The sequence below is a fragment of the Prionailurus bengalensis genome, chromosome B4 (genome assembly GCF_016509475.1).
Source record: "Prionailurus bengalensis isolate Pbe53 chromosome B4, Fcat_Pben_1.1_paternal_pri, whole genome shotgun sequence".
NCBI lineage: Eukaryota > Metazoa > Chordata > Mammalia > Carnivora > Felidae > Prionailurus > Prionailurus bengalensis.
In genome coordinates this window covers 80,095,979-80,121,332 of record NC_057358.1, presented here as the reverse complement: position 1 = coordinate 80,121,332, position 25,354 = coordinate 80,095,979, and the positions used below count along the sequence as shown (strand labels likewise).

At 52.9% G+C, this 25,354-nt stretch overlaps 2 protein-coding genes across 5 annotated transcripts; both read right to left on the bottom strand.

Annotated features, from left to right (window-relative positions):
* Window positions 1–340: 340 nt before the first annotated feature.
* HOXC4 (homeobox C4) lies at window positions 341–18,038 on the bottom strand. Of its 4 annotated transcripts, XM_043564149.1 has the most exons (4): window positions 3,369–3,499; window positions 3,083–3,199; window positions 1,994–2,934; window positions 341–1,499 (listed from the first exon to the last, which is right to left on the bottom strand). In XM_043564149.1, the coding sequence occupies exons 3-4, from the start codon at window positions 2,430–2,432 to the stop codon at window positions 1,144–1,146; spliced, it is 795 nt and encodes a 264-aa protein (XP_043420084.1). In that variant the 5' UTR covers window positions 2,433–2,934; window positions 3,083–3,199; window positions 3,369–3,499; the 3' UTR covers window positions 341–1,143. The 4 variants fall into 4 exon arrangements, with proteins under 4 accessions (XP_043420084.1, XP_043420086.1, XP_043420083.1 ...); XM_043564151.1 differs by lacking the exon at window positions 3,369–3,499 and adding an exon at window positions 17,936–18,038 and having other exon boundaries at window positions 1,994–3,199; XM_043564148.1 differs by having other exon boundaries at window positions 1,994–3,199.
* Window positions 18,039–20,665: 2,627 nt separating this feature from the next.
* HOXC5 (homeobox C5) lies at window positions 20,666–25,335 on the bottom strand. Its single transcript, XM_043564161.1, has 2 exons — window positions 22,502–25,335; window positions 20,666–21,787 (listed from the first exon to the last, which is right to left on the bottom strand). The coding sequence occupies exons 1-2, from the start codon at window positions 22,953–22,955 to the stop codon at window positions 21,573–21,575; spliced, it is 669 nt and encodes a 222-aa protein (XP_043420096.1). The 5' UTR covers window positions 22,956–25,335; the 3' UTR covers window positions 20,666–21,572.
* Window positions 25,336–25,354: the final 19 nt, after the last annotated feature.

Genomic DNA, 25,354 nt, shown 5'->3' with positions numbered 1-25,354 from the left:
GAAAAGAGAAGAGGGGAGAGGGAAATCAACAAAAAGAAGAAGGGTACCTAACTACAGAGAAGTGAGACCCTCCCAGCTCCACTCTAAGTACCCCCAGAAGAGTCTGGCCTCTGCAGACTCAGGGAAGGGACAGGAGAGATCAGCACTAATCCTCCATATGCCCTCTTCTGAGGATCCCCTGCCCCAACCCCCTTGCTGGTTCTTCTAAGGACATTGGAAACAGAGTGGAGAGTTAAGATTTGTGTGTTTGCTTAGAGTAAACTTAGGCAACTATCGAGAAGGGGGGATGTTATCAGGCCAGAAAGAGGAGGGGATAAAAAGAAACCATCAGACATTGACGTAAAACTAATTCACATCCACTGGTTTATTATTGATCACGGGGCATTTCACATCGACACTAAAATTCTTTATTGCAAGTTTTACAATAATCAAGTAAATTCAGTCCAAAAACACAATAACCACGATGGGGGGGGGGGGGTTTCTACCTATAGACTGCCTCTCTGAACTGAAAGTTCATTTTTATTTTCTTTTGGCTCCTCAAACTGAACAGCTCTGAGAGGCTCTTCAGATGCATTTAGCTTTGTCTGCTGTCTTCCCCCCTCTCCTCCCAGCCCCCCCCCAACAATAATACAAAAGAACTTCATAGCTTTGTTCTCCTTAAAATGACTTCCCCCTCACTAACCTCCCCTGGTGCATTTTCAATGCAAAAGGCCTAAGGAAAGAGGGGGGAAGGAGGAGGAGGAGAAGGAGGAGAATTGGCTTAAAAATCTCTTTCCTTTTTTTCTGTTCCTCATTTCCCCTGAAATTCACCCAAACCAGACCATCGCACCTTGCAATATATAATTTTTGCAGCTTTCTTCCTTAAAAAATAAATAACCCCCCAAAAATGGCCTTAAAAAAAAAACCCCAGCAGGTACCATGCTAAGACAACATCACATGCTTAAAAGGGTCCTTAACAGTGGAAGGGAGAGAAGGGCAGAGGGCTTATCTGTTTTGTCAGTTTGGAATTGACAAGGGATAAGGTGGGAGGAAGAGAGAAAAGAACCAAAAAATATATATATATTAAATTCTATAAATAAGAGTCAATTTGTGTGTGAGGGGGAGGATGGGGGCATGGGGTGGGGGCAGGGTGTGAGTTATGTTTTATAACCTGGTAATGTCCTCTGCCCGTTGCTGCTCCGGCGGCGTGGCGCTCTGGGAGTGGTCTTCAGAAGTGCCCGGGGTGGCTGCCGAGAGGGTGCTGGGCGCAGCGCCGGCCGGGGGCGCTGACCTGACTTTGGTGTTGGGGAGTCGGTGGTCCTTCTTCCATTTCATGCGACGGTTTTGGAACCAGATTTTGATCTGCCTCTCAGAGAGGCACAGCGAGTGGGCGATCTCGATCCTTCTCCTTCGGGTCAGGTAGCGATTGTAATGAAACTCTTTCTCTAATTCCAGGACTTGCTGCCGGGTGTAGGCTGTCCTCGAGCGCTTGGGTTCCCCTCCGTTATAATTGGGGTTCACTGGGGGGGGAGGAGGAGGGGAAAAGCAAATAGTGGGGTTCAGAGGCAGCAGGCTCCCGCCCCCCACCCTCACCCCATCCTCAGCTCTGTGGAACAGGAGGAGGGGGTGGTGGAAATAAAGTCATCAAGCTAAATGGGTTATAAAGAAGTTGAAGGAAGCTGGAGACTTTGTAGTGTAATAAGAGGGGAATCCTCATTGTAACGACACTGAATTATTTATGCGCCCTTAGAAAGCGAGCATAGTTTTCACACATACATAACAGATCGTAGCACATGGCTCGGACTGCCCAGAGTAGCTAAGCCATAAAATTTATGGGGGATGTAATTACCCATTCTCGCTCGTAAATCCAGTTCAATTGTGCTAACCCAGAGTCGCTCCTGGAGAGAGAGGGGGAAGGAGAGAAAGGAGGACGGGGGCCGGAGGGGGCCGGGGAGGGTGGGGAGCGCTGGGGAAGAGGGGAGGGAGGGGGAGAGCAAAAAGCAAAGTTGCCTACCCGTGCTAACGTGGATTTTTTTCATCCATGGGTAGACTATGGGTTGCTTGCTGGCGGCGCTGGAGGGATGGTCAGGGGCTGGCTGGCTGCAGGCTGGCGGGGCTGGGGACGGGGAGGCGGAGGCGCCTGAGAGAGGCGCCGGCTCGCAGAGCGGCTGTGATTTCTCGGGGTGGTGGTGGCCCGCCTGGGCCGGCCCGTGGCCTCGCGAATTGCCCGGCCCCTGGAGACTGGTGCAGCTATACTGGCGCTCGGGGTAGCTAGGGCGCGGAGGCGGTGGTGGGTACAGCTCCTGGTGGTGATGCTGGAATCCCGATTCCCTGGTCCGGCCGTAATATTCCGGACTGTGTTCAGGGATGTAGCTATTTTGCGAATATTCTTCGCATGGAGGAAATTTCGGATCGATGTAGTTAGAGTCCATCAAATACGAGCTCATGATCATTAATTTCTGGAGTGGAAAATAATTTTTCTCGCTTTGTCGTTTTTCTGCTCCATAAAGCCCTCCTACTAGCTAGCGACCCTGTAAAGTTACTTTCACCATGTGACTCCGCCGGCCAATCACACGGAGCAACCCAGTCCCCGGATAAGGAACCGAATCGCTTTATTCAAAATGTATCCAATTTTTTTTGTGTGTGGTGGTGGTGGTGGTGGTGCTGGGGGTGGTGGTGGTGGTGATGTGGGGTTAGCTGGCGGGGGCTGAGGTGCCCCCAGTGCGCACGCCGCCGACTGACAGCCCTCCCCTGCAAAAGGAGATGGGAAGCCCCCAGCTCTCTTCCAAAGCCTGGGCACTGGGGGGCTGTCGGGAGGCTGTGATTCAGCCCCCTCCCATGGTCTCCCCTTGGGCCTCCGGTGGGCCCCCTGGGCCTCGGCTCCTGAGCTTTTCCAGAGGTCTCCATTCATGGCGATCCTGTCTCAGTCTGTGTAGGTCACCGGGCAGCGCCCCTCTTTTGCAGGAAGAGGAAGTTGAATGAGGAGGACTGGAGTGGAGGTTGGATGGGGAGGGGCCCAGGCTAAGCCCAGGAGGCTGGAGAGCCTGGGGTGCCCCCCATCCAAGGATACCAGAGTCCAGCCCCCTTCCCCGTACACACTCACCCAACCCTCTGGCCATGGGGCCGGCGAGGCAGGGTCCCAGCTGGACCGGGCAGGTAGAGGCAGCGGGATGCAAATGATTCTGACGTCATTTCTGGAAGTCTGGGGGTTGAGCCCCCGCTGAAGAGAGACAGGAAGTGGTTGGCAAAAGCAGAGTTCAGAAGCCTTGCCCTCCTCCCCTAGAACCCACTGACCCTCCCTGCCCCAGCCCCAGAGCAGATGATCTCTTCCACCGCTGGCTGCTGTTTCCACTCTCCTTCCGTCTGGCCTGCTGCTTTCTTACAACTACCTCCAGGGCTGGTTCCTAAGGACCTAGGGCGAGGAGAAGTGGGATCTGCCAGGAACCAGTGCCCTGTGATGGTGCCCAGCCACGGCCCTGAGCCCTCTTCTTTCTTCATCCCCACAGTGAGCCGACCTAACTGAGAGGGAGGCCTGTGTGGGTAGAGCCTGCTTCCGGCCAGGGATTGTATCCATGTAACACATGTGTTTACATGTAAACACACACTCCCAAGGGGCAGCTCCAGGCTGCCTTCCAAAAGCTGAGGGGTGATCTCACCGAGCTGGGGAGGCTGGGCAGGCCTCGGGGGTCTCCAGCCCATTCCTCCACGCTCCCCTGTCTCTGCCACCCACCCACAGGAACACCCTGATGGCGGGGTGGCAGGGCCCTGGAGGAGGGAGGGGGCAAGGAAGGGCTGCTTTTTCCGACGCCGCCCCCCCCCCCCCCCGCAGCCAGGGGTGGCCACGCCGTGCCACCAATTCCAATTAGCTGATCCCATAACTCAGAGTTGGGGGGTGGCAGAAGGGAGAGCCCAGGGAGGGAGCTGGGTCCCCTTGTTGTACTTGATAACAATTATAGTTTAAAATCATAGCTTGCCGGGGCTCGGCTATATTTTACTTGATAACAATAAAAGTGACACATAAAGTTAACTGTTTATGTTTTATTTATTAGACTAAATCTGCCAGCGGTGGTAGGAGCGCTTGCCTCGTCGCTCCAGCTTTTATAGGGCTGTAAAACGTCATAAATCAGTCTCGCGGAATCGCCCGCACTCTTTGTGTCGGCGGCGGCGCAGGGCTGGCGGCCGCTGGCTGCCTGCTCCCTCCTTTCCACGAAAAGTCGTAATGTGATTTTTTTCCCTCTGATTTTATTATTATGATCGCCGCCGTGATTAGTCAATCTACCTTTAATTCGCCGCCCTACGCTGCCTCCTCCCAGCCCAGCCTGGTTGACACTTGAATAAGTACCTTTTAAAACGGCATAACAACTATTTGAGGGTTTAATTAGAACATCTGCAACTAAGGGAATGAGGAGGGGAAAGGGAAAAAAAAAATAAAGCTCTCTCATGAGAGGGAAGACCGAAGGCAGGAGATTCCCCACCTATCTTTCACCACCTTAGGGATGCGGGAGAGGGGGGTTCCCATCTCCAAATTAGGGCTCACCCTGAGGGCAGAAATGAGAACCGCCTGGGCCCGCTGACCACCTTACATCCTCCGATGTCATGCCGAGGCCCCCCTCACCCCAGGCTCACCAGGAGTGAGGAGTGCTTGGGGGCTCCTGGATACCCTCTCCCCAAGAGGACAGTGCCCTGCCCCCCTCCCACCAGGTAGCTGAGGAAACAGGAATTCCCTGAAGGTCCACCATCTCTTAGAGGAGATTTCCAGATTTCCCAAGTGGGTTGAGAACCTCTGCCCATTCCTGTCTGGGACCGTGTGCGTGTGAGGACTGGCCAGTTTGGCTGGAAGAGGAACGTGAAACTGTGAGGAGGAGAAGGCTGCTACTTGGGTGATAGTGGTGTGGAGTCTGGGAGGGTTTGATTTGTCGTCTTTATTGGGGGTAGGGGCAGGTTAATCATAAGTTGCTGGAAGAGGGCAGAGGGAAACCAACGCTGGATGCTGCCTACATAGAGTGTGAACCGCAGCCCCAGACTGCCCCACAGGGAGAGCCAAAGCTCCAGAGAGCTCAGGTAGGGTGGGGGGAGGGTTGCTGAAGAAGAAGAAAGCCTTCCAGCCCCACCCCCAACCTCCCTTTCAGGCCAGCACCTGGATCAGGTTGCCCCACCCAGTCCTGGCCCGGAATATTCTCTTCCCCACCTTGGAAAGGTGAGGTCTGGGCCTGGCTCTTCTGCTCCCAGCCCTCCCACTCTCCTTCTACCAGCCCTGCCCCCACCACAGCCCTCTTTTCTTCCATCTCTTCACCTTCTTGGGATTCTTAGGGAGTTCTTCCCAAGGCATTGCCGGTCCCACACCCCCACTCCCCAAGATTCTGAGCTCCTGCAGGTGGTTCAAGGGAGCAGGAGCAGAAAACCCACCTTGGGCCAATATGTAGACATAGATACAGAGTTCAGTTGCCTCCAGCTGAATGTCAAGTCTGTCTTTGGTTATTACGGCTAACAAATATATATGCATACATACTATTAGTACTTGTTAATACATCAGATGCCTCCTTATGCAGCCATAAATATGTGGGGTTCTCGTTCCACGTTGGCACAGCCAATTCAACACGCACCTCCAGAAAGTGAAATCTGGGAGACTCTTCCAAATATGTCCACATTCATCTACATCATTCGCCATAAAACTCCTTCTGGGTGCCTATAGCTTAATAGCAAGAAAGTCACCTATCACAAGGGAAAATAGCAAGCCAGCCAGACTCCACCATACACATACATGCAAACATTTTCACCTGGATATTATTATAATCACAGAAATGAAATCCTTCTGGAGAGGCAGTGCACTTAGCATTGGCTTTATGGAGGGGGGAGTACTAAAGCCGCTCCTGCCTGTGTTGAGCCCTCTTATCTGGTCCTGTCTCCTTTTGTGCTTTGCCCTCCTGCTCCTGCCTTGCCAGCCCGGGGGTCTCCACCCCCCCCCACCCCTGCTCTGCCCTCTACCTCTCTCTCCCTGACCCAATTTTATTTTTAAATTTTTTCTGACCACCTTTTGCCAGCTTCCAAACACTCTCTGAATGCCACCCTCCCCATCTCCTTTCTGAATCTCGATCTGGTTTCTCTTTCGGAAACCTGTTTCAGTACAAAGCGCTTCCCTTCTGACACCACTGAAGAAAAATATGTGTCCATTGTGTGCGAGGCCTTATTGTGCCCGGATTACCATACTGACCGTTGGATAACCCATATTCCTCCCCTCCCCAGTAACAAGCAGCCGGCTGAAGGACCTCGGCGGCTCCACACGTTCTGTGCTGCATTAAAATCTCACCTCTCAGACTCCCTAGATTTTCCTAGGGAGAAAATAAATGGGAGAGCCAACTCAGGATTTGGAGGGCAAAGAGAAGGAAAATGAGGGTCATTCCTTCTCCCACTCTCCGAAGTGCAGGATTGTGTGTGTGTGTGTGTGTGTGTGTGTGTGTGGTTTTGTTGTTGTTTTAGAGATGAAAAAATCACAACATATCTCTTTCCTTTTCCTCAAATAAATTGACTTTTAGATGGTATGCAATCAAGTAATTCATTTCATTTTTATTTTTTCTCCGAGCAACTGGAAAACCCCAAACCAAAGCAAGACTCCTATCTTATTTCTTGTCGTGTGTGTACGTATAGATGGGTGTTTTTGTCCCTTTCTAATGCCAGCAGGCAGAGGTAATGTATGCAAAAGAATATGCAAATGCTTAATTGATTTTTTCTTAAATCTCTTGTCAGTAAAAGTAATGAATTGGTCTAAAATGATTTTAATAACCCGGACATGTCACCAGAAAATACTAAACCTTTTTTTTTCTCCTGGAATCGCTTATAGTAAAAAAAAAAAAAAAAAAAGCAATCATGGAATGTTAATTTGCCCCCCTTTAAAATATTAAAGATGAATTTCTCTTGTTTGTTCGGAGACCATAGGCAAGGTCCTCTCGTGGATTTCCCCCTCCTTGCCTTGCCTTCCTTGGAATTCAATTTTCCTCAAATCTCGTTTAAAGTGGCTTTTTAAAAAGTGGCCGCATTTTAATATTGGTTAGACAGAGTGACCTGCATTTCACCTCGGGTGTTTGACTTGTTCCAATAGGTCACTGCCATGGGGTTATTGATGGGGAAACTCCATTGAAATTTGTCTCTTCGCAAATGGCCTTTAGATCTTCCAGCGAGTTCAATAACTAGTTATAATGTGGAAGAGGAAAAATGAAGGCCCTGGGCTAACGAATTTGATGTTTCATTTTTATGCTGGAGAAATTGTTAGTTAGAGGTTGGGTTCCCCACCCCCTTCCTTGCTCATCCTGGCCTCACTGACCCCCCTACCCCACTCTCATCCAAGGCTGCTGGATTATATCCCCTTTAAAACTTGAGCTGGGGTGTCCCTTTCTCCCTTTGATGCAAGCTTTAATTCTTATTATTATTAACATTGTTGTTGCTGTTGAAAATTCTGACTTAAGGCTTCAGGAAGCTTGCGCTGCTGGAGATTTGTAACCTAAACTTTCCTGTTAGAGGGGGAAAGGACTTTTACTTTTAAAGGAGCTGAAAGGCAGTTTTGAAAGTTCTAGGAATTAGGTTGGCTTTAGGGTAGCTTATGGAGGGCTCCCTGGCCTGGTGCTTCCAGAATTAAAGAAATGATAGGAGGCTGGGAACCCAGAATTAAGGAAACGATAGGGGCTTGATGAGGGCATCTCAAAATGCCCCAATCTGTTCTTGGCTTCTGAGAGGCCAGAGACCCATGGGACCAGGCACCCAGGACCAAGGAAGGCAGAGCTTCGGAAAGGCTAAGGATAGAGGGAGAATTCCATGGAGCAGGCAAGAGAATCCTGGATCTCTCTCCTCCAGGGTCAGAGACAGAATTCCTGGGGATGTGGAATGGTAACTGCTTGCTTCATGAACAGGGCACCCCAGGAAAGCCCACCTCCCGAAGAAGACAGTGCATTTTCCATGAACTGCAAAGAGGAGAGGAAAAATAATGGGGGTGGGGAAGGTGATGGCGATTTTATAAGGTTCCTTTTTTTCCTGGGGCCCTCAAGGAGTCGGAGAGGAAAGGGCAGGGAGAGAGAGGAAAGGTCTTTATTTTATTCTCCTCAACCACAACCAAGTTGGGGACCCCTTGACTTCTCCAGAAAAGCTTCTGTGAGGAAGGACTGTGGAGAGCTTGGTCTCTCTGGACTGACCCAGCCATTCAAGATCATTACCATTATTAACCTCTATAATAACAAGAGCATCATTCCCTCACAAAACAGAGCTCCCAGTGTGCCTAATTTTCTTCTTCCAGGAATCTTCCCTTCTCCTTCCCTGCCCAAAGGGGCCCAGTTTGCTCAGCCCCAAGTTTCTCCTTTAATAAGTCTACCTGCCTCCTACTCCCCTTCCGAGCCTTGGCCCACAGATGGGAGTCATTCCAAAGGCTTGCCTTGATTCCTGGGTTGGGGGAGTTAAGGCCCAGGACAACATGTAAGGGCCGAAACTAGGGTACCACCTCCCTCCATCCCCTCAAACCCAGAGGCAGCATCTTGGTGCCACCTGGGCTCCCGGACACACTTCCCTAGACACATCCCTGGCACCACTGGAATATGGGGAGCAGCCTTTAATGCTGCACCACAGCTCCATAAAAATGGGGGAGCTCGATAAGGGGCCATCGGCGGCTTCAGGACTTCCCAGCCAAGCGGAATCCATTGCGATCTGATCTAAACTTGCCCGCAGCCCCCTCCGCGCTCTGGCCGCAGCGGGCGAGCCCCATCCCCAGGCCGCTCGCCTGCCTCGGCCCGCACCTTGGCCGCCTCCTCCGGACCCAGGACCCCCAGCCTCGGGCCTCGCCCTCTCCCCGGTTTAATTACGTGATTGATTTTCGCTTTGGTCGCGTCGGGACGCCTCTGCCTCCGACTGTTTAAATCTTTCGGCTCCCTTTTTGTGTTTCCGAGTCCTCCTGACGGGCTGTAATTTAGAGACTGCCCCTCGGGTGGCCTGGGTCCGGTGGGTCCGGGCTGCTGCCTCGCCCTACACGCCAACGAAATGGTCCTCCCACGGTGCTCGGCGCGGCCCTGGCTGCAGCAGCCCCACGCCGCCGGGCTCTGATACTCGGGTCCTGCCCATTCGCCTTCCTGAATTATTTTGTGCTCCATTATCCTCTGATAGAAAAATGTTCCATGTTTGAGTTATCACTCCATGCCTGGGCCCGGAGCTGGGCTGCTCCGCGTTTTTGTGTTTTCTCTTCCCCCGAATGTGGTGTGCATTAGAAGGTCTGGATGGAGACCCGAGGCGGCACCACGCCCGGCTCCAGGCTCCGCGGGGAGCTCGAGCCGCTTCCCCCAAAGAGCAGCCCCGCGCGGGAGCTCGAGAAGCGCCGGGACAAGCAAATTCGGCCACAACTTTGCACCACCGAGCGCGAGCGGGCCCGTGGGGCTGGCGGCCCCCAGCCTGCCGTCGGTCGTTGAGTCTGCTCTGGCTTCCCGGCCCCAGACAGAGGCCCGTCGCCCTGGCAGCCCCAGCGGGCCCGGCCGCGGGCACCTGCGTCCAGGAACACGCCGGGCGACAGCCCGTTCCCCGGAGGGACTGAAGGTGAGGCGAAGGAAGGGAAAGAGGGGAGGAATTTTCATTTATGAGAAGTGGAGGTTTGGGGTGGGGAGAGGAAGGGGAAGCCATGAAATAAAGAAAAGGAGCCCCTTCGCCCACCGTGGCTGACCTCTTTCCCTGTCTCCGGAAGAAAAACAAAACAAAACAAAACAAAACACAACTCCCTTTCCTCCCCAAACCACTGCTTTTCCGCTTACTCTCTCATCTATACAACTAATAAACACTTCTCTGAGTATTCTCCCACGTCCTGTTCATTCTTTGATCCCTTCCAACGAGGCAAGCAATGAGTTTACTATTAGCCGTATTTTATGACTACACACACACACACACACACACACACACACATTTTTTCCTTCAGGGAGAGGAGGGACTCATGAATGTGTTGCCCACTGGGGAAGAAGTTCAGGGAAACTTGAGTTGGTCACAACCTTCTCCCTGTCCTCCGACCTACAACACCCCCAACCCCTGCTCCCCCCAACCTCCCCCCCAACCCCGACCCCGCAGCAATGTTGCCGGGTAAATAAGAGTCCGCCTGCCTGGCTATTAGGATTCTGGAGACGTTGGCATCTGTAGCAATCATTAGTCAAAGCCGCGGAAGCCAAAGGAGCCGAGGAGTTGGACAGAAAAAATCTTGGAAATGATATACAGGAGCCGCGGAGGCATCAATCCCGGGCCGATAAGAGAGTGGCTGCCGGGAGCGAGGCGGCCGCTTAATTGGGCCCTGGGCACCAAGAACAATTGGGGAGGGGGGCACCTAGGGGTCGGGCAGTGACCCTGGCACCATTTGGGCACTCTACAAAAATAGTCGGGGACTTGAACGCCCTTTTCCCAAATTTCAAAGGCCCATTTGGGGTTGGGGAAGACTTTCATGCCTGTGTCAGCCTCTCCACCCTGAGAGCCAAGACGGGCCCAGCTGAGGGCTCTCCCCTTCTCTCGCATTCTCCTTAGGCTGTCTTGAGAGGTACCGCAGGATGGGGAGCCTGGCTGTCACAGAGACAGCCTGGAGAGAGAGGCTATGGTCCCTAGAGTGGGTTTTCAAGGGGCAGATGACTCAGTTGGACTAGTTTTGGAGATAGCCTTAGAGATAGCAACAGAATCACTCACTTTAATAAGCAAAACATCCAAAAGGTATTTGTTCTCCATCCCCACTCGCCTGATGTCTCTATTGATCACAGAGATAGAGAGATGCAGGAAGTTTAAATCCTTCCAGAGGGAGATCTATGCCCCTACATACAGATGTATGCATTATGGAACCCCTTTAAACATATGTTCAAATGTTTAAGTTTGCAGCAAAACTGCAAAGGCCGTAAAGATCTCCAAATGTGTAGCCTCAATATGTAGCTATTTTACGGGTTGAGAGGCCCTTGCATAAATCTAGATAAAATTTTCAAAATAGAGGTTGAGCAACACACACATAGTTCTTTCCCATCGAGAGAAAAAAAAACCCCAAAGATTCATCTAGATGTTTAGAGAGACTGTACCAATACATCCCAGCGTATACATCCAAACACTACAGAAAGATTGGTAATGCGCACGCAGGAATTCGACGGAGGACTGGTATGTTCACTGTGGATCTATAAATCTAAAGATCTATATACCTGCATTTAAATGTGGAGCAGAAAGTGATATAAAACATACATCCTGTTATATAGACATAGATCGATCTATAAATACATTTTCACGTGTATAGCTATTGGACTGCTCAGCTCTCTATAACAATATGTGTATTTGCATTGAGTCCTAGGAATGAGGGAGATTCTCTAGTGATTGTGCGTTTGGGATGTCCTAGCCCAGACTTCTCTGGGAAACAAATGAGGGTAAACTAGGACCTGTGCAAGTGCTAAGAAGCCCAGGAACTCATAATCTATGGCCTCATTTCCAGCATATGGGGGTATTTCTTTGGCAATGGATAGGAGCCCTGATCCCTGGGCCTGAAAGCGTCCTGACTTGATATAGCCCTTGCTGAGACGGAGGTAGAGAGCTCTTTGCTTCCTTTCCCTTCTCCTCCCTGGGGAGGAGGGCTGGGGAAGGTGGGGGGGGGGACCCTTGGGAAGTTGGGGTGTCTTTAGAAGGGGAAGGCTCATTAACATTACAAAATGGAGCTACTCAGGTAAAATATGATTTTGTTTGGAGACAGTTCAGTTAAAGTGAGCTGTCGGAAGACTGTGGGCTTTCACACACACACCTACACCCATCTTAATTACATAAAACCCAGTCACAGAGGGTTTTCTCCATTTATTCGGTGCTAGGTGCTGGATGGGTTCTTCTATATGCTCACTCCCAATGCCTCTTTTCAAGAGCTCTTTCTACCTCTGAAGTCCCGTCTTGTCAAGAAGGGGTTTGGGCTCAGGAAAGGGGTCACAGGGAGATAGCAGATCCAGAAGTCATGGTAGAGCCCCCAGGAGTCATAGTATCAACCACCAGGCTCAAAAGCTGATTGCATTCTATGTTAGTTCCTTTTTAATTGAGGGGTTGGGGACACCAAGGTCTGTGTGGGCAAAAGAAAAATGAGCGATTGCATGGTTTTTAAATCTGGAACTTTGAGGGGGGAAAATTCACCAACAAGTGCTTTTCTTATTGGAGGCATAAGATTTGGAAAGCCCTGGACTTCCTTTTATTTTTTCTTCTTTGGTTTACTGGGGAAAGGGAGGCAAGAGGGCCCCAGGTGGGCTTCGGGAAGTGCAATCCAATCTAGCTGGCCAGCTTGGGGGAGAGTGATTTACAAAGCAAAACCTCAGATGCTACTTCCTGAGAAGTCACCAGATCAAAACAGCCTCCTCTAGGCTTTTATGACCCCATCTCTACTCCCAACAGGAAAAGTACCCTCAATAAAACCTCAGCCCACGCCCCCATCCTCCACCCAGAGAAGGGGGAGAGACCCAATCTAAAATGAGGGACCTGACCCTTACTCCCTTCATTCACACCACACACACACACACACACACACACACACAGGGTTTTCCAGAAAGTTGACTTTTTAAAGAAGTATTTACTAGACAAAATTGTCCCCCACTGACCAAAGAAGCAGCCCTGAGAAATTTGGAGTTTTGGAGTTTGAGCCTAGGATAGCAAGTAAAAGGAGAATCTGATCAGAGATGGGTCTGGTCTCAAAAGTCCCAGTTCAATGCCTTTCAACACCCCACAACCCAACAGGCTAACAGGACACTAAAGGTCACCAAGAGCCTGGCTGCCCCCATCTGTGGGGGCTGCTCCAGCGTTTTGGTGTTCCAGGGAGGCAGGAGAGAGGAAACTTAACAGTTGCCCAGGGCTTGAGGGGCAGGGCTGAGCTGGGGAGGACAAATGGTCTTCAGGCTGAACCCATGGGAAAAATGGGGCAGGACAATGAGTGTGAGGTTGGCTCAAGTCTGTTGGTTTACTGGGCTTCTCCGGGCATGTGCATATGCTACTGTGTGTTCTGGTGTGGTGTTTGGGGCCGAGGGCTGGGGATTTTTCAAGGGTGGAACCCAACCTGCTCTGCCTCTCAGAGAGCTGAGACACCTGCGGTACTGAAGGAACACCAGGTAACTGAACCCACACATCCCACCCAGCCCGTGTGGGGCTGCAGATCATGGTAGAACTTTCTCTGTATGAGTGTCAGGTGTAGAGAAGTAGCTGCCTTCCTGCATAAACCTATCCAACCTCTCATTGTAGATCTTAAGGCCTGGTCATCAGAGGCTGAATAAGGTCCTGGATTACCTAGCCCAACTTTCCCAAGTCCCAAATTGCATCACACACACCCCCAATCTCTCTCTCTCTCTCTCTCTCTCTCTCTCTCTCTCTCTCTCACACACACACACACACACACACACACACTCAGAAAATCTCCTGGGTATCTCTGTTCTCCTTTTGCCCCACAGTGAGCCTTAGCAATGGCAGAGGCAGGTGAATCCCAGGGTTCTGTAGGATTCAAGGACAAAGAGATCTCTTTCACCCCAGTTCCTCAGTCCAGCCTCCTTGGGCTTCTGGCGTCCCTTCAAAGCAGCCAAGGGAGATATACTATTAATAGTATACTACTATTAGTAGTATATACTAGTATTAGTATATATACTATATACTATACTATATACTATACTAGTATATATACTAATATAATAGTATTATACTATTAGTATAATAGTATATATACTAATAGTATATCTGGGAGTATACAGATACACTATTCTGGGTGACAAAGACCCAATAAAAGGGAATGTGATTTTCTTGGCCCTCCAGCAATCTAGTTCCTTCCTTAAATGGAATCTCTAACCCAGAAAGCCTTAGCTTGGGGTCTCAAATCCGGATTGTCTCCCTTCTCCATCTGAAAGGGCTCCAGGGTCTCCAGTCCCACCAGCAGGAGGCTCAGGGTAATTCTTGTTTCCCCAGCAAAAGAAAACACAGAATTGAAGCCTAGGACAATGATGTTTCAGCTCAAAAACTCAGCCCAAAGCAATTATACACAGAAAGGGAGAGTCAAAGAGACAGAAAAAGTTCACATGGGTATTAGAAGGGACGGGAGCAATCAAACCTCTCTTCCCAGTGCCTGTTGGGACAGAAGCAAGCCCCCATCTTTCTTTTCCCACCCTTCATGAGATCTCGAAACTCCAGTGTGAGAAATCCACAGTGGAGGTGAAAGTTGGTCTCAAAGACTCCCACACCATCTACCAGGGAAAAATAAATGTGCGTGCTTTAATTCAAACTCATGAAAGAGGTCAGTGGTGCAGTGTGGTTGACGGAGACGTGGGAAGTGGAGGTCCCATGCTTTCTGAGAAGAGCTGCCCTCCCTCTGACTTCTCATTCTAATCCTTCCCCTCTGTCCTGTGGCACTGTCCCCAAATCAGGCCCACGCAGAAGACCAACAAGCAGAGTGGTGCTGACAAAGCCCAGCTCAAACTGGGTTACTACTTGCACTCGTGCACTCCTGATGCCCCTAAAGAGGGGTTAGAGGTCTGAGTGGCACAGGCCATCAGAGCTCCTGCCCCTCAGTCAGCTCAAGGAGGGCAGAAGATCAAGAGAAGAGAGGGAACTCAACCATAAAATTAACCACAAAACAAAGCCCTAGAGCATGGGGGGTACTGGAGGGAGAAATCTCTGGGTCTGGATTCACGAGTGGATTGGCTTAGGGCCCAGCCCCAGCATTCAGAAAACACAGCCTTTCTGTCCTACGTGCACAGTTTCTGTGCCATTAGACAATCTTGCTCCAAAACAGTTTCTCACCCATTGCTTGTTCTGACTTGATCCATCTAAACACAAACACAGAAATCCACACTTTCAGTGGCTGTGTCCTTTGTGGCGAGGACACAGGATCATCACTTAGTTTATTATTGTTGTTACTATTATTGTATAATAATTGTATAAGATTGATATTATTATTATTATATTAAAAGAATGGAAAGGAAAGGGACTTAAATTGATCAACTGTTTAATATAACAGGGGAGGATCCTAATTTTCTGTGCTCACTTCCTTTACCAAATCTCTTTTTCAACTGGCTCAAAAGTTATTCAACAAACTAAAGATACCAAACACAACTTGCAAAAATCTCCACGTCTGCTCCCTTCCCCAACCACCTCAGAGGTCCTTTGATAAACCTAATGGCTCCTGAGCACTTCCAGAATGATAAATCAAAAGAGGTCTCTTCTAATCGCCCCCACCTGCCTCCAGGAGGATCTGAAGAGAATGAAAACTCTACAAGGTAAGTGTTTAGGGAATAATCACTGTCAGAATTTGAATTCAGGGCTGGAGTCCCTATCCACACCTACTGCACACCCTAATCTCGAGTCTACGTCTATAAAGCCCAGTGAATTGGGTAGGACCTCACTGGGGGGGAAATGGGAATGATCCAGAAGACGCCTCCAACTTCAGATCCCCGTACAATTGATATTCACCTCGAGGCACATTGTTAGAACCAGAGAACGCAAGCCAAAGACTCCCCAGAACTAGTTCAGGGACAAAGAGAGGGGCTAGAATATTCTCAGTATCGCTTGTCCCATTTGTAGCTGAGAAAGGGTGAACTCAGGGGCTAACGCGGGTGGTGAGGGAGGGAAAGAGGAAGAGGAGTTGAGGGGAAAAGTGAGACAGAGACCCAAGTACTTTTTGGCTGATTGGTTTGTGGGGCCCATGTGACCCTGCTTAGCGCATTTCTGATTGGTTGTTTGACCTTTTCTAGGGTTAAAGACCTAGGAACAAAATCAAAAGCTTCCCAGGTTGACTGGGGCACCTTGGCACCTGGTTGATCACCCATTCCCTGCTCCAGGAGACCCCAAAATCAGGTGTGGGGGGCGGGGTGGAAAACCAAGAGTCTCAGGCCCAATTTGTATTTGTCTTTCTTCCATTTGTGTATTGTGTATTTGTCCTACAAAACAGCAAAAAACTGGCCCAGGTATTTGAGAGGAAGGACGATCTATTACTACTGGGGCAGGAAGAGAGGGTGATACTTAAATGGCACTGTTGAGCTTAAGACACAGAAAAGGAGGTGAAGAAGTCATAGAACCCCCAACAGACGTTGCATAAATCTGTGAAACAGAAACACACACCCCTCTCCACGGACAGGAAGGGAATGGACTGCAATTTGGCCAGGAGTCTGGGAAGGCTGAGTTTGCCTGGGTGTGGGACTCTGGCCCCGGCTAAATTCTTGATTAAAGGCCATTAGACTCGCTCCCTAAAGCCCTATAGAGGCCGGCGGAAGGGCAGAGTCAAGTTAGAGACCGAGGAAAACTCCAGTCTCCCTGAGGTTTGAATGGAAGGTTTCCAGAAACCCTTAAAATCACAGACTGGTGGGGAGGGGAGAATGGAGAGGGGCCGCTTATGAGAAAGGGAGAAACTGAGAGTTAACTTTTTGAATGGGCTACTGGGGAAATCCTCTGGGATGCTCACGCTTCCCTGGGAAATAAAGGAGTGGGGGGGGATGGTGGGAAGGCCCAATCTTGGTGTGGGACAGAGGGCTCCAGAGGGAGGGCATCCGGGAGTTCCCCATGTCCCCTGCCAGCGCTCCTCACGCAGGCGAGAGCCCGCTAGAGCCAGGGATGGGGATCGCCTCAGACACGGATGTCTTTGGGTCTCTGTTCCCCTTCACCCTCCTGGAGTCTGCCTGGGCTCTCCGTCTCTGCTTCAGTCCCGCTTCTTCCTCAGTTCTTTGGGCGGCAGGGGCACACTGACAGCGTCCTCTCCCCGTCCCCCCACCAACACTTCTCCACAAAAACGGTGTCCAGGCCCCCCTCGAGCCCTAAGGCAGTCCTTCCCCCTGGGTAGGCGCTGACCTGGCTCGCCCCCTCCCCTTTCCCTTGGCCTAGGCCAGTAGCCCTCCATGGGCCCGCCTTCCTCCCTGCTTCAGAATCCCTCGAGATATGGGAGATATAGTCGGCCCCTTCAAGGAGCCTGAGTTTCTATGTCTTCGCCATCCTGGCTTAGCTCCGGGTGACTCATGGGGAGGGGTATGCACTTGCAGGTGTGGAGGACACGTGCCTCCCGTGCCCGACGCCTTTGCTGCTCCTTCCTAGAAATCTTTAGGGTGCCCCAGCCTGAGACTGGCCCCAGGAATCATTGCCCATATTGGGCCCTGATGGCTCCATCCCCCAGAGGCCACTCTCTCCTCCGGGCTGAGGATCTTTCCTGGCCAGCCCAGTAAAGACACCGCCTCCACTCTCCCACTCATTTACACTCCACTCACAGCAGAACCTCTAGGCCTCCCGGCCTACTTTTACCTCAGGCAAGGGCTAGGGGTGCCAGCAAAGACCCCAGCAGCTAGAGGGAGGAGGCACGAAACCACACTGGCCCCAGCCAGACTAAGACCCCAGACTACAGACGCTGGGACAGCTGCCCACCCAGGCCTGGTGGTGAGGAAAGAGAAAACGCTTTGGGACTCCCTGGATTCAAACCAGCCACCTTCAAGGTGCTTCTGCCATTTCAGGTCTCAGCCTATGGGCTCAGAAGTCCCAACGCCTTCCCTCCCGGCCTCCCTCTCCAGCTGCCTGACCTGCCCTGGCCCAAGGGCCGAACTGGCCCCTCCCTGGCCCAGGGCCCCCCAGGTGCGCTTGCACCTAGAGTTTACACACTCTCACCAGCACCCAACACCCATGTGTGTGCCGCAGTCTTTCTTCCCAGCTGAGGAGGAAGAGGGGGTCAGGAAGACCTAGCAAAGCTCTAAAGAACCCAGGCCTCTCTTTACCGCAGTTGACTCGCAGCTGGAGGGAATAAAGGGCAGGGAGGGGAGGGCTGGTCAGAGGAGACAAGCTCCCCCATCCTCCTACCTCCCAGCGGCTTCTTCTCTTCTTCTTCCACCCTAGCCTGGGGATGCCCGGGGAGGCCTTCTTCCCCTCCCCTTAATGAGTGGGAACTGCCTCCTATCTTGGGGAGGGGGATTAGGTAAACGGGAGAAAGGGTCAGAGAGAGAGAAAATTAACTTACAGCGTTCGCCTGGGATTCATTTGCGAAGATGTAACTCTCACCATCATCCCCAGCGCCGTAATCCCCTCTAACTGCCAGGCCCTCTGTCCTAGCATTAAACCTCACCAGCAGCTGCGTGGCTGGACAGTTAAGATTATATATGATGTAAATATATTGTGGGTTTGTCAGCTCTCCCTACACCATAAAACTTGGTTTAATGACATCACGTGGTCCCCCAAGAGCCACTCACGGGCTTGCCTTCGGGCCATTCACATAAATAACCTCCAAAAGTTTCAAACTCCTAAATTCACATAGAAGCCGTGCGTATTTCTCTAATGCTCAGTTACACTAAAAAGCCCTTGTGCTGCTCCTTTGCCCCACCCCCACACCCCCCTTGCAGGGTGGGGAGGGGGGAGAGGGTGGATCCTTATTTATTTATTTATTTACTTACTTATTTCCATAAGGACCTGTCGCCTTCGAGGTCGTGTTGATATTTTTTTCCTCCTATTTTTTTTTCCTCCTCTCTCCTCTAATTGCTCAGAGTGGGCCGTGTCCCCCTCTTCCCACTCCCCCGGGGAAGGTAAGTCACGCTTCTTGCCCTTTTTTCTCGCTGCCAGAGGGGGTGGGCTTCAGGGCAAAGTGGAGAGGCAGGCTCCATGGTCTCTGCTTGGGACCCAGAAGCCCCTCCACCAACTTTCCCAGAGCAACGCCAAATCCTGGTACTCGCAGATTGTTCCAGGAGGCTGGCTGGTGGGAGAACCACCTCAGACTTCAAAGCAGAGGCCTCTGCTCGGAGAGAAAGCGAGGGTCTGGGCGGTACCTACTCCCAGTGTAGGGGAGTGCGTCCGAGGCCTCTGGCTAGGTTGTGGCCGCTGACGCCGCTGGAGCAGAGGCTGGGGCCTGGGCGCAGGCCTGCAGACTGACAGGAGGGGCAGGGGCGGGGGCGGGCGGGCGCGGCTGCGTCTACCCCAGCCCGGCCAACCTCAGTCAGCCCTCCAGCTGCTCCAGGGAAAGAGAGGCCTTCACCCTGCCCTGCCTTGGCGGAAGGAGGCCTTCAGTGCAAGGTGGGGCCGGTGCGCCCTACCCTGCGGGTCTGAGTCACTTAGGCCCTGGCCCCGGCCAAGCCCCCGGTTCTATCCCTGGGGCGGTGCGTCCCCTGGGGAGGAAGCTCAGGGCCTCGGCAGCCCGGGATGCCGGCTCGCGCGATGGCGGGCGCCACGGCCTCTTTCTTAGTTAACTGTTACCCACTGGAGACGCCAGTGCTTCTCCACGCTTCACCGCTCGCCCAATAGTTTTCCTCAGCATGGAGAAAAAATTAAAATAACTCCCTGAAGAAAATTACACATTTTATTTGAGAGAGAGAGAGTGAGAGGTTGAGAGAGGAGCCGAGTTGGTGCTAGGTTGGGCAGACTGCTGTGTGCTAGTCATGGAGAGACACTACGGGCGCCCTAACCTGGCCTGAGTGCAGGGCGAAGGTAAGGGTACAGCAATGGGTGCAGTTCAATAATCATTTGTCCAGACCTCCTACGTGCTAGGCATGGGGTGACGAGAGGCTCCTGGGTTAAAAAAAAAAAAAAAAAAAAAAGACAGATGGATAGCTTAGGCAGTGGGATGCAGAGAAGTCAGTCCTTATAATAAATCCAAGGAGCATCAGCATTAATAATCATAAATATTCCCCTTGCCCCTCCCCAGAGTCTCTCTGCTCCCTTTCCCTCTTGGCTGCTATAGCAGTCTTCTAGCCCAGCTCCTGAACCGCACCCTCCCCCAGTGTGGGGGGCCTAGGCTTGGCTCCAGGAAATCACCCCGTTGTGGGAGGCGGGAGAGGAAATGCAGTAAAGTTTTATGGACCCTTCCCACATTTGTTTCTCCTATAAAGTACTTCCTCCCCCATCCCATCCCAGGAGCCTGGGGCAGAGCAGAGCCTGGGCCTCAGCCAGCCTCGGGCACCACCTGAATTATCTGCCTTTCCCCCTTCCCCTTAGCCCACCCTCCCCCTCCACACAAAATCCCAGAGACTGAGACAAATGATGGCAGACAGACAGGACTCAGGCACCAGTCTATGCAGCTCCTTTCCCAGCTAATTGTCCTGCATAGCCTTAGGCCCTAGAAGTGGGGAAGCAGTCAGAACATTTCCTGCCAGGCAGGTACGCTGTAGATTGCCCTCCCTGCTCCCATCTCCCCCAGTATCATAAAAAGCTAAGACACATTTCCTCCAACTCCCCCACACCCCCTTCACCAAGCAGTACCAACTCTTCCTGAGGATGTTTCTGGGACCAAATGGGCCCCTGGGCTGAAGGCTCAGCCCTCCCTCAATGTCCAGCGAGGCCCCTCAGGGACCCCCTGGCCCTGGGAGAGATCTTCAGAGGTATCACGGAGCCACCGGTCCCTGCAAGTTAGCTCTGGTAAGCAGTGGAGGCTGCTGCCAGTCTAGAGGCCTCAGATCCAGCCAGCCAAGGTGGGAACGGGGTGCAGAGGCCTGCAAGCCTTGGAGAGCCACAGCAGGGAAAAAGCCAGTACAGACTGCCTAGGTGCCCTCCCCTTTCTCCAGAGGCCCTTCTGGGAACCAGGGATCTGGAAAGGAGCTCACTTTCACCTTCCTCTTCTCAATACCCCTAGAAGCTCCTAAGAATTCTTTTAAAAAAAAAAAAAAAAGAGGCTGAAAGGCCGTGGGCCTCCCCTACACCCCAGAGCCCACTTAGACACTTTTACCCAATACATGCCCCAAACAGAGAGGCACTGCTGCATCTTTAGTCCTGTTCTCTCTTTGTCTTTATTTGATATGACAAAATATAGTTTCAGGAAAGACCTGGAGTCAATAAATAGTTGGACAACAGCGAGGGGGCAAGAGGGCACAGAAAGTCGTGGCAGGGACTACTGGGCAGCCAGGAGCCTCAAGGACTGCTTGCTGGGGTCCAGTGGCAAGGAACCCCAATAGTTGAGCTAGCTAATGGTCTGCGGCCGGGGTGGGGTGGGGAGGACCTGAGAGGACATGCAGAGGGCGCAGGCTGGAGAGGTTACCGGGCTTAGGGATGGGGGAGAAGGTTTGGAGAGCCGAGGGCAACCGAGGGGACCCTAGGCGGACCTACAGTCATTCCCCCCTTTCATATGCAAATCATTTAAAAACCGAACAAGGAGTTTAGTCGCTACAACGAAGCACCCCGAGTCTGGCGCCGGACTCCGCCAGGCACAACCACTCTCGCCAGCCCGCAGCCCGCAGCCGCCTGGCCAGCCTAAGCCAGGAACAAAGGAGAGGGGAGGCTGGAGGGTCGGGGCGCGGGGCCTGGGGCGCCCGCAAGGCCGACCTTAACTCCGGCAGGCCGCTCTGGGGCTGGAAGCCTGAGAGGCGGCCCAGGCCAGGGTTCCTTCGGCACCAGCCGATATACCACAGCCCTCTGGAGAGCCCCTGCGGAGCTTACCCTGGGCCCCCCCGGTGCTAAGCAGAACTGAGGGGAGTCCGGGCAGCGCGGGCAGCCCCGCGGGAACCTGGGGTCGGTGGGGATGCGGAATGCCAAGGAAAAGCGCTTTTGTCTGTGAGGCCCCGGAGCCGGTGCTGCAGCCCCCGCCCTTGCCCCAAAATATAGAGAGCGGAAAACCGAAAAGGAAAGGCGCAGGGACCAAAGCGGGCTCAGGGCGCTATCTGCGGGCCTCCCCGCTGCCTCTAAAGGGCCTCTTTGCTTTTCATTTTGGAATCTTTCTTCCACTTCATCCTGCGGTTCTGGAACCAGATCTTGATCTGTCTCTCGTTGAGACACAAGTTGTTGGCGATCTCTATGCGCCTGCGGCGAGTGAGGTAGCGGTTAAAGTGGAATTCTTTTTCCAGTTCCAGAGTCTGGTAGCGCGTGTAACTGGTTCGGGACCGCTTGCCGTCCGTCTCTGGAATATAAACCCCCCCAAGCCAGGAAGGGGTGAATAGCGTGCAGCGCCCCAGCGTCCCGACCCCAGCCCAGGCCCCCACCCGCGGCCGGAGGGAGAGGAGGCGAGCAGGGCAGGAGAGGCCCAGCGGGCCGCAGGCGGGCCCGGCCCAGCCCAGCCTAGCCCAGCCTAGCCCCGGGAGAGGCGCCTCCGCCCTGGCAGGAAACTTTCCGCCGCAGCCTTCACTCAGCAAGCCGGAGGGGCTGAGGGGGTTGGGGGGAGAGGGAGACCCAGGCTCGGACCGAACAATAAGCACCCTCGAGATCCGAGCACCGGGGACCCCCCTCCCGCCCCTCCCGGAGTCGCTGGAATCCTCCGGAGCGGCCAGCGCCGGCCGAGCCGGCTCCACAGGGGAGGGAGGGAGGGAGCCGCGGGGGGATCCCCGCTCTGGAGCCCCGCGCTCCTCACCCTTCAGATCCCTCTATTTTTTTAACTCCCTCCCTCTCCCCCCAAAATTGAATATTGCCTTTTATACACGTTTTGTTCCTATGATCCAATTATGTCGTCGTAAATTTGGGCGCACACAGCCTCTAAGCCTTTTAGTGGACAGTTTTACGAGCCATTGATGCCTGGATCGTAAAATTTATGGCCGCAGGTTTTTTTTCTTTATTTGCCCCGCATGGCCTATAAAACCCAGGCGGACCCGAGCGCGCAAAATGAAGTCCTAAAGTTTACCGTGGCTCATGTGCAGTTTGGTCATCCACGGGTAAATCTGTGGCGGGGCCGGTGGCTGGCTCAGTCCGGCGGGCTGCCCTGTCTGCGCCTGCTCCTCTTTGATCTCCCCACTGCTCTTAGCTCGCTCCTCCAGCGCTGGGCGAGCCGCCTTCTGACTGTACATCCCGGGGTTCAGAGGAGCCGCTTCATCTCTGCCCAGAGCGTGTCCCGGAGCGGCCGCGGCGCTGCAGGCGGGGCGGTCGGGGTGAGCCCGGGGGTTGGCAGCCATGTCTACCCCGTGGAGAGAGTTGGAAGGCGCAGGCGGTGGGAAAGTGATGCTTAAGTCCAATCCACCGTAGCAGTACCTGGATGCCTGCACCTCTGAGGCCGATCCATAGTTCCCACAAGTTTGCATGTTATAGGCAGGGATATTGGGGCTCTGCTTATAGAATGAATTGGCTACGTAGGAGCTCATGGCGGGGAGGGCCCAAAAAAAATTTCTGCACCCTTTTTGATTAAGGGTGATTTGTGACTCTTTGAAGTTGAGGGGTTTTTTGTTCTCCAAAGTGCACAATTTATAGGTGGAGATATCTCTTTCTTTATCCTATGCGCTCTTCCCAAATAAGGGAGCCTTAAATAGAGTCACGTGACTCGAGCGGCCACTCATAAATTTGGCTTGATGACCTCCGGGAGGTTAGTGATGGAAGCCGGCGAAACGCATCTTGATATGTTGGCAAAGCCCAACCAAGGGGGAGAGGGAGTGAGAGAGAAAGAGAGAGAGAAGGGGGAGAAAAAAAATGGTTCTTGGAATTGGGGGGTAGCCGGGACAACGAGCCCACAGCGACACCTGGTGCCTACTTGGAGGAATTGCAGCCTGGCTTCTCGGCTCGCCTTCAGACCGCTGGATTTTCTACCATGTAGAGGAGAAGCTGGTTGTTCCTGCAACAAACCCTTGAAATGGCCTTTTAAATTGTGTTTAATTTTAAGAAAAGATGAGGCCTCATTTAGGATACAAAAACTAACGGATATCTCTGTCCTCCCCACCCCCAGAGCCTTTCAATCTCCAAAAATGGCTGAGGGAAGGAGATTTGGGGGGGGGGGGGGAGAATCTGCCCAGGCTGGAGATCCCAGGGGATTTATCTCAGTTTCTCTAAACTAAGTGTTGAAGTCCCTCTCCTTGGAGGCCCCAAGGCCCTGCTACTGCTGAGGAGGTGACTGTCAGCATGGGGAAGTGAACCCAGTCCCTGGAGAGGTGGACAGGATGTCCAGAGAAGAAGGGGTCCTGGGTAGGCAGAACTGGATAGGGGGGGTTGAGGGTCACAAATCTGAGAGTCCTGGGAACTCTGGGATGATCCTGGAGGTGAGGATACAGGGGGAGTTGGGTAGACCTCATCATGTTTGGACTCCAGAGTGGCAAAAGGCAATTCTGTGTGTGTGTGTGTGTGTGTGTGTGTGTGTGTGTGTGTGTGTGTTTTGGGTGTGTGTGTGTGTGTGTGTGTGTAACCAGACACAATGGGCTTGGAGGACTGCTCTGTATCCCTATGCATGATCCTCATGTGGTACCTTTGCCAGATATTTGAGATAGAAAATAGATGTTAATTGAGGGCATAAAGAAGCAAGATTCAAGCTTCCACAAATATATGAGCATGGCAGAGGAAAAGGCCTGTTTTGTGCCCTTTTTGGAAAATGCCTCTGGAACAGGTTTTCCAGGGACCTAGATACAGAAGGTCCACAGGAGAGCAATTTCTGAGCTATTTGGAGGCGTGTAAAGGACCTGGCTGGGGGTGGGGGATGGGGGAGGTGGGCAGGTCAGGCGCCTGGGCAACCTTCACAGCCTGTGGCCAGGGGCTCCGCAGCCATTCGGCCCCTTTCCGAACCCCCTCCCCTAGCCCCAAGTCTTATTCTTTCTTGCCTGCCTCTCCCCAGGAAATCCCCGCCCCTGCCAGGAGAAGCCCCCCTCCTGCCCCCCCGCTGGCGGAGGCGCTGGAGGGGGCGCTGGCGGGGATCTGGAAGGTCTGGAAAACTCTGGCGGATTTTTTCCCTCCGGGAGACCCCCTCACCACCTCACCCCCTAGGTCCACTCAGGTTTCTCTGTCTGGGCTTAAGGAGAGAAGGCCTGAGCTGGGGAAAGGGTTAGGGTAGAGTCTGGCTGCGCTCCTCACTCGCCGAGTTTGAGGGGAGAAGAAGGAGGAAGGAAGCAGATTGGGACTGGGGTTGTAAGGAAGAAGGAATTTTGTCCCAGCCCTGTCAGGAGTCCCAGAGCAGGCTCAGTTTCCAGGCTTTCTTTTTCGAGATGTCCTTGAATCGCTCAATCCCTGCGGAAGGGCTCAAATCCCGCGGTCTTCTCTTTCCCCTCGGCTCTCCGCCTCCGCCACGTTTCGCAACAGTCGGCCTGGAGCGAGCCCGGGGGGCTGCTCGCGCTGCGCCCCCCATCCTCACTCCCAGAAGTGGACGGGAGAGGCCCTGGTGCCTGGAGAATGCTTCTTTTCTGGCCCTTGGAGGCTCGGGGTTCAGAAGCCGAGGACCCCAGACTACCACAGGCTGGAAGAAAGGCCTGTGTGCGGCTGGAGACCAATCCGAGCAACCGGGTTTCTCCCCCCACCCCCAACGAGAGCCTATGCAGCCTTTTTTTTTTTTTTTTTTTTTTTTTTGCGGGGTGAGTGTGTTGCTCCGCTGGGAAGCCCAGAGAGGCCTCCCAGCTCCCCCAGCACGTCCACCAGGAGAGCGGGGAGGCCCCGGCTCTGCGCCCAGCTCCCGGGAAAGGCGAGCGCAGGGGGCTGGGGGCTTGCAGGCGGCGGGCGGACGCGGGAGCGCTCGGAGCCTGCTCCAACTTTCACCCCAGGCCGGCGGGCGAGCGAATTAACAGAAATCCCA

What these genes read in the sequence shown, in the direction of transcription:
- HOXC4 (XM_043564151.1), bottom strand. Translation starts at nt 2,432, where the DNA reads ATGATCATGAGCTCGTATTTGATGGACTCTAACTACATCGATCCGAAA. An exon ending in AAAAATCCACGTTAGCACGG is followed by an intron (nt 1,500 to 1,993) that starts GTAGGCAACTTT and finishes CTCCCCCCCCAG; the next exon opens with TGAACCCCAATTATAACGGA.
- HOXC5 (XM_043564161.1), bottom strand. Translation starts at nt 22,955, where the DNA reads ATGAGCTCCTACGTAGCCAATTCATTCTATAAGCAGAGCCCCAATATC. An exon ending in CAAACTGCACATGAGCCACG is followed by an intron (nt 21,788 to 22,501) that starts GTAAACTTTAGG and finishes TTTATATTCCAG; the next exon opens with AGACGGACGGCAAGCGGTCC.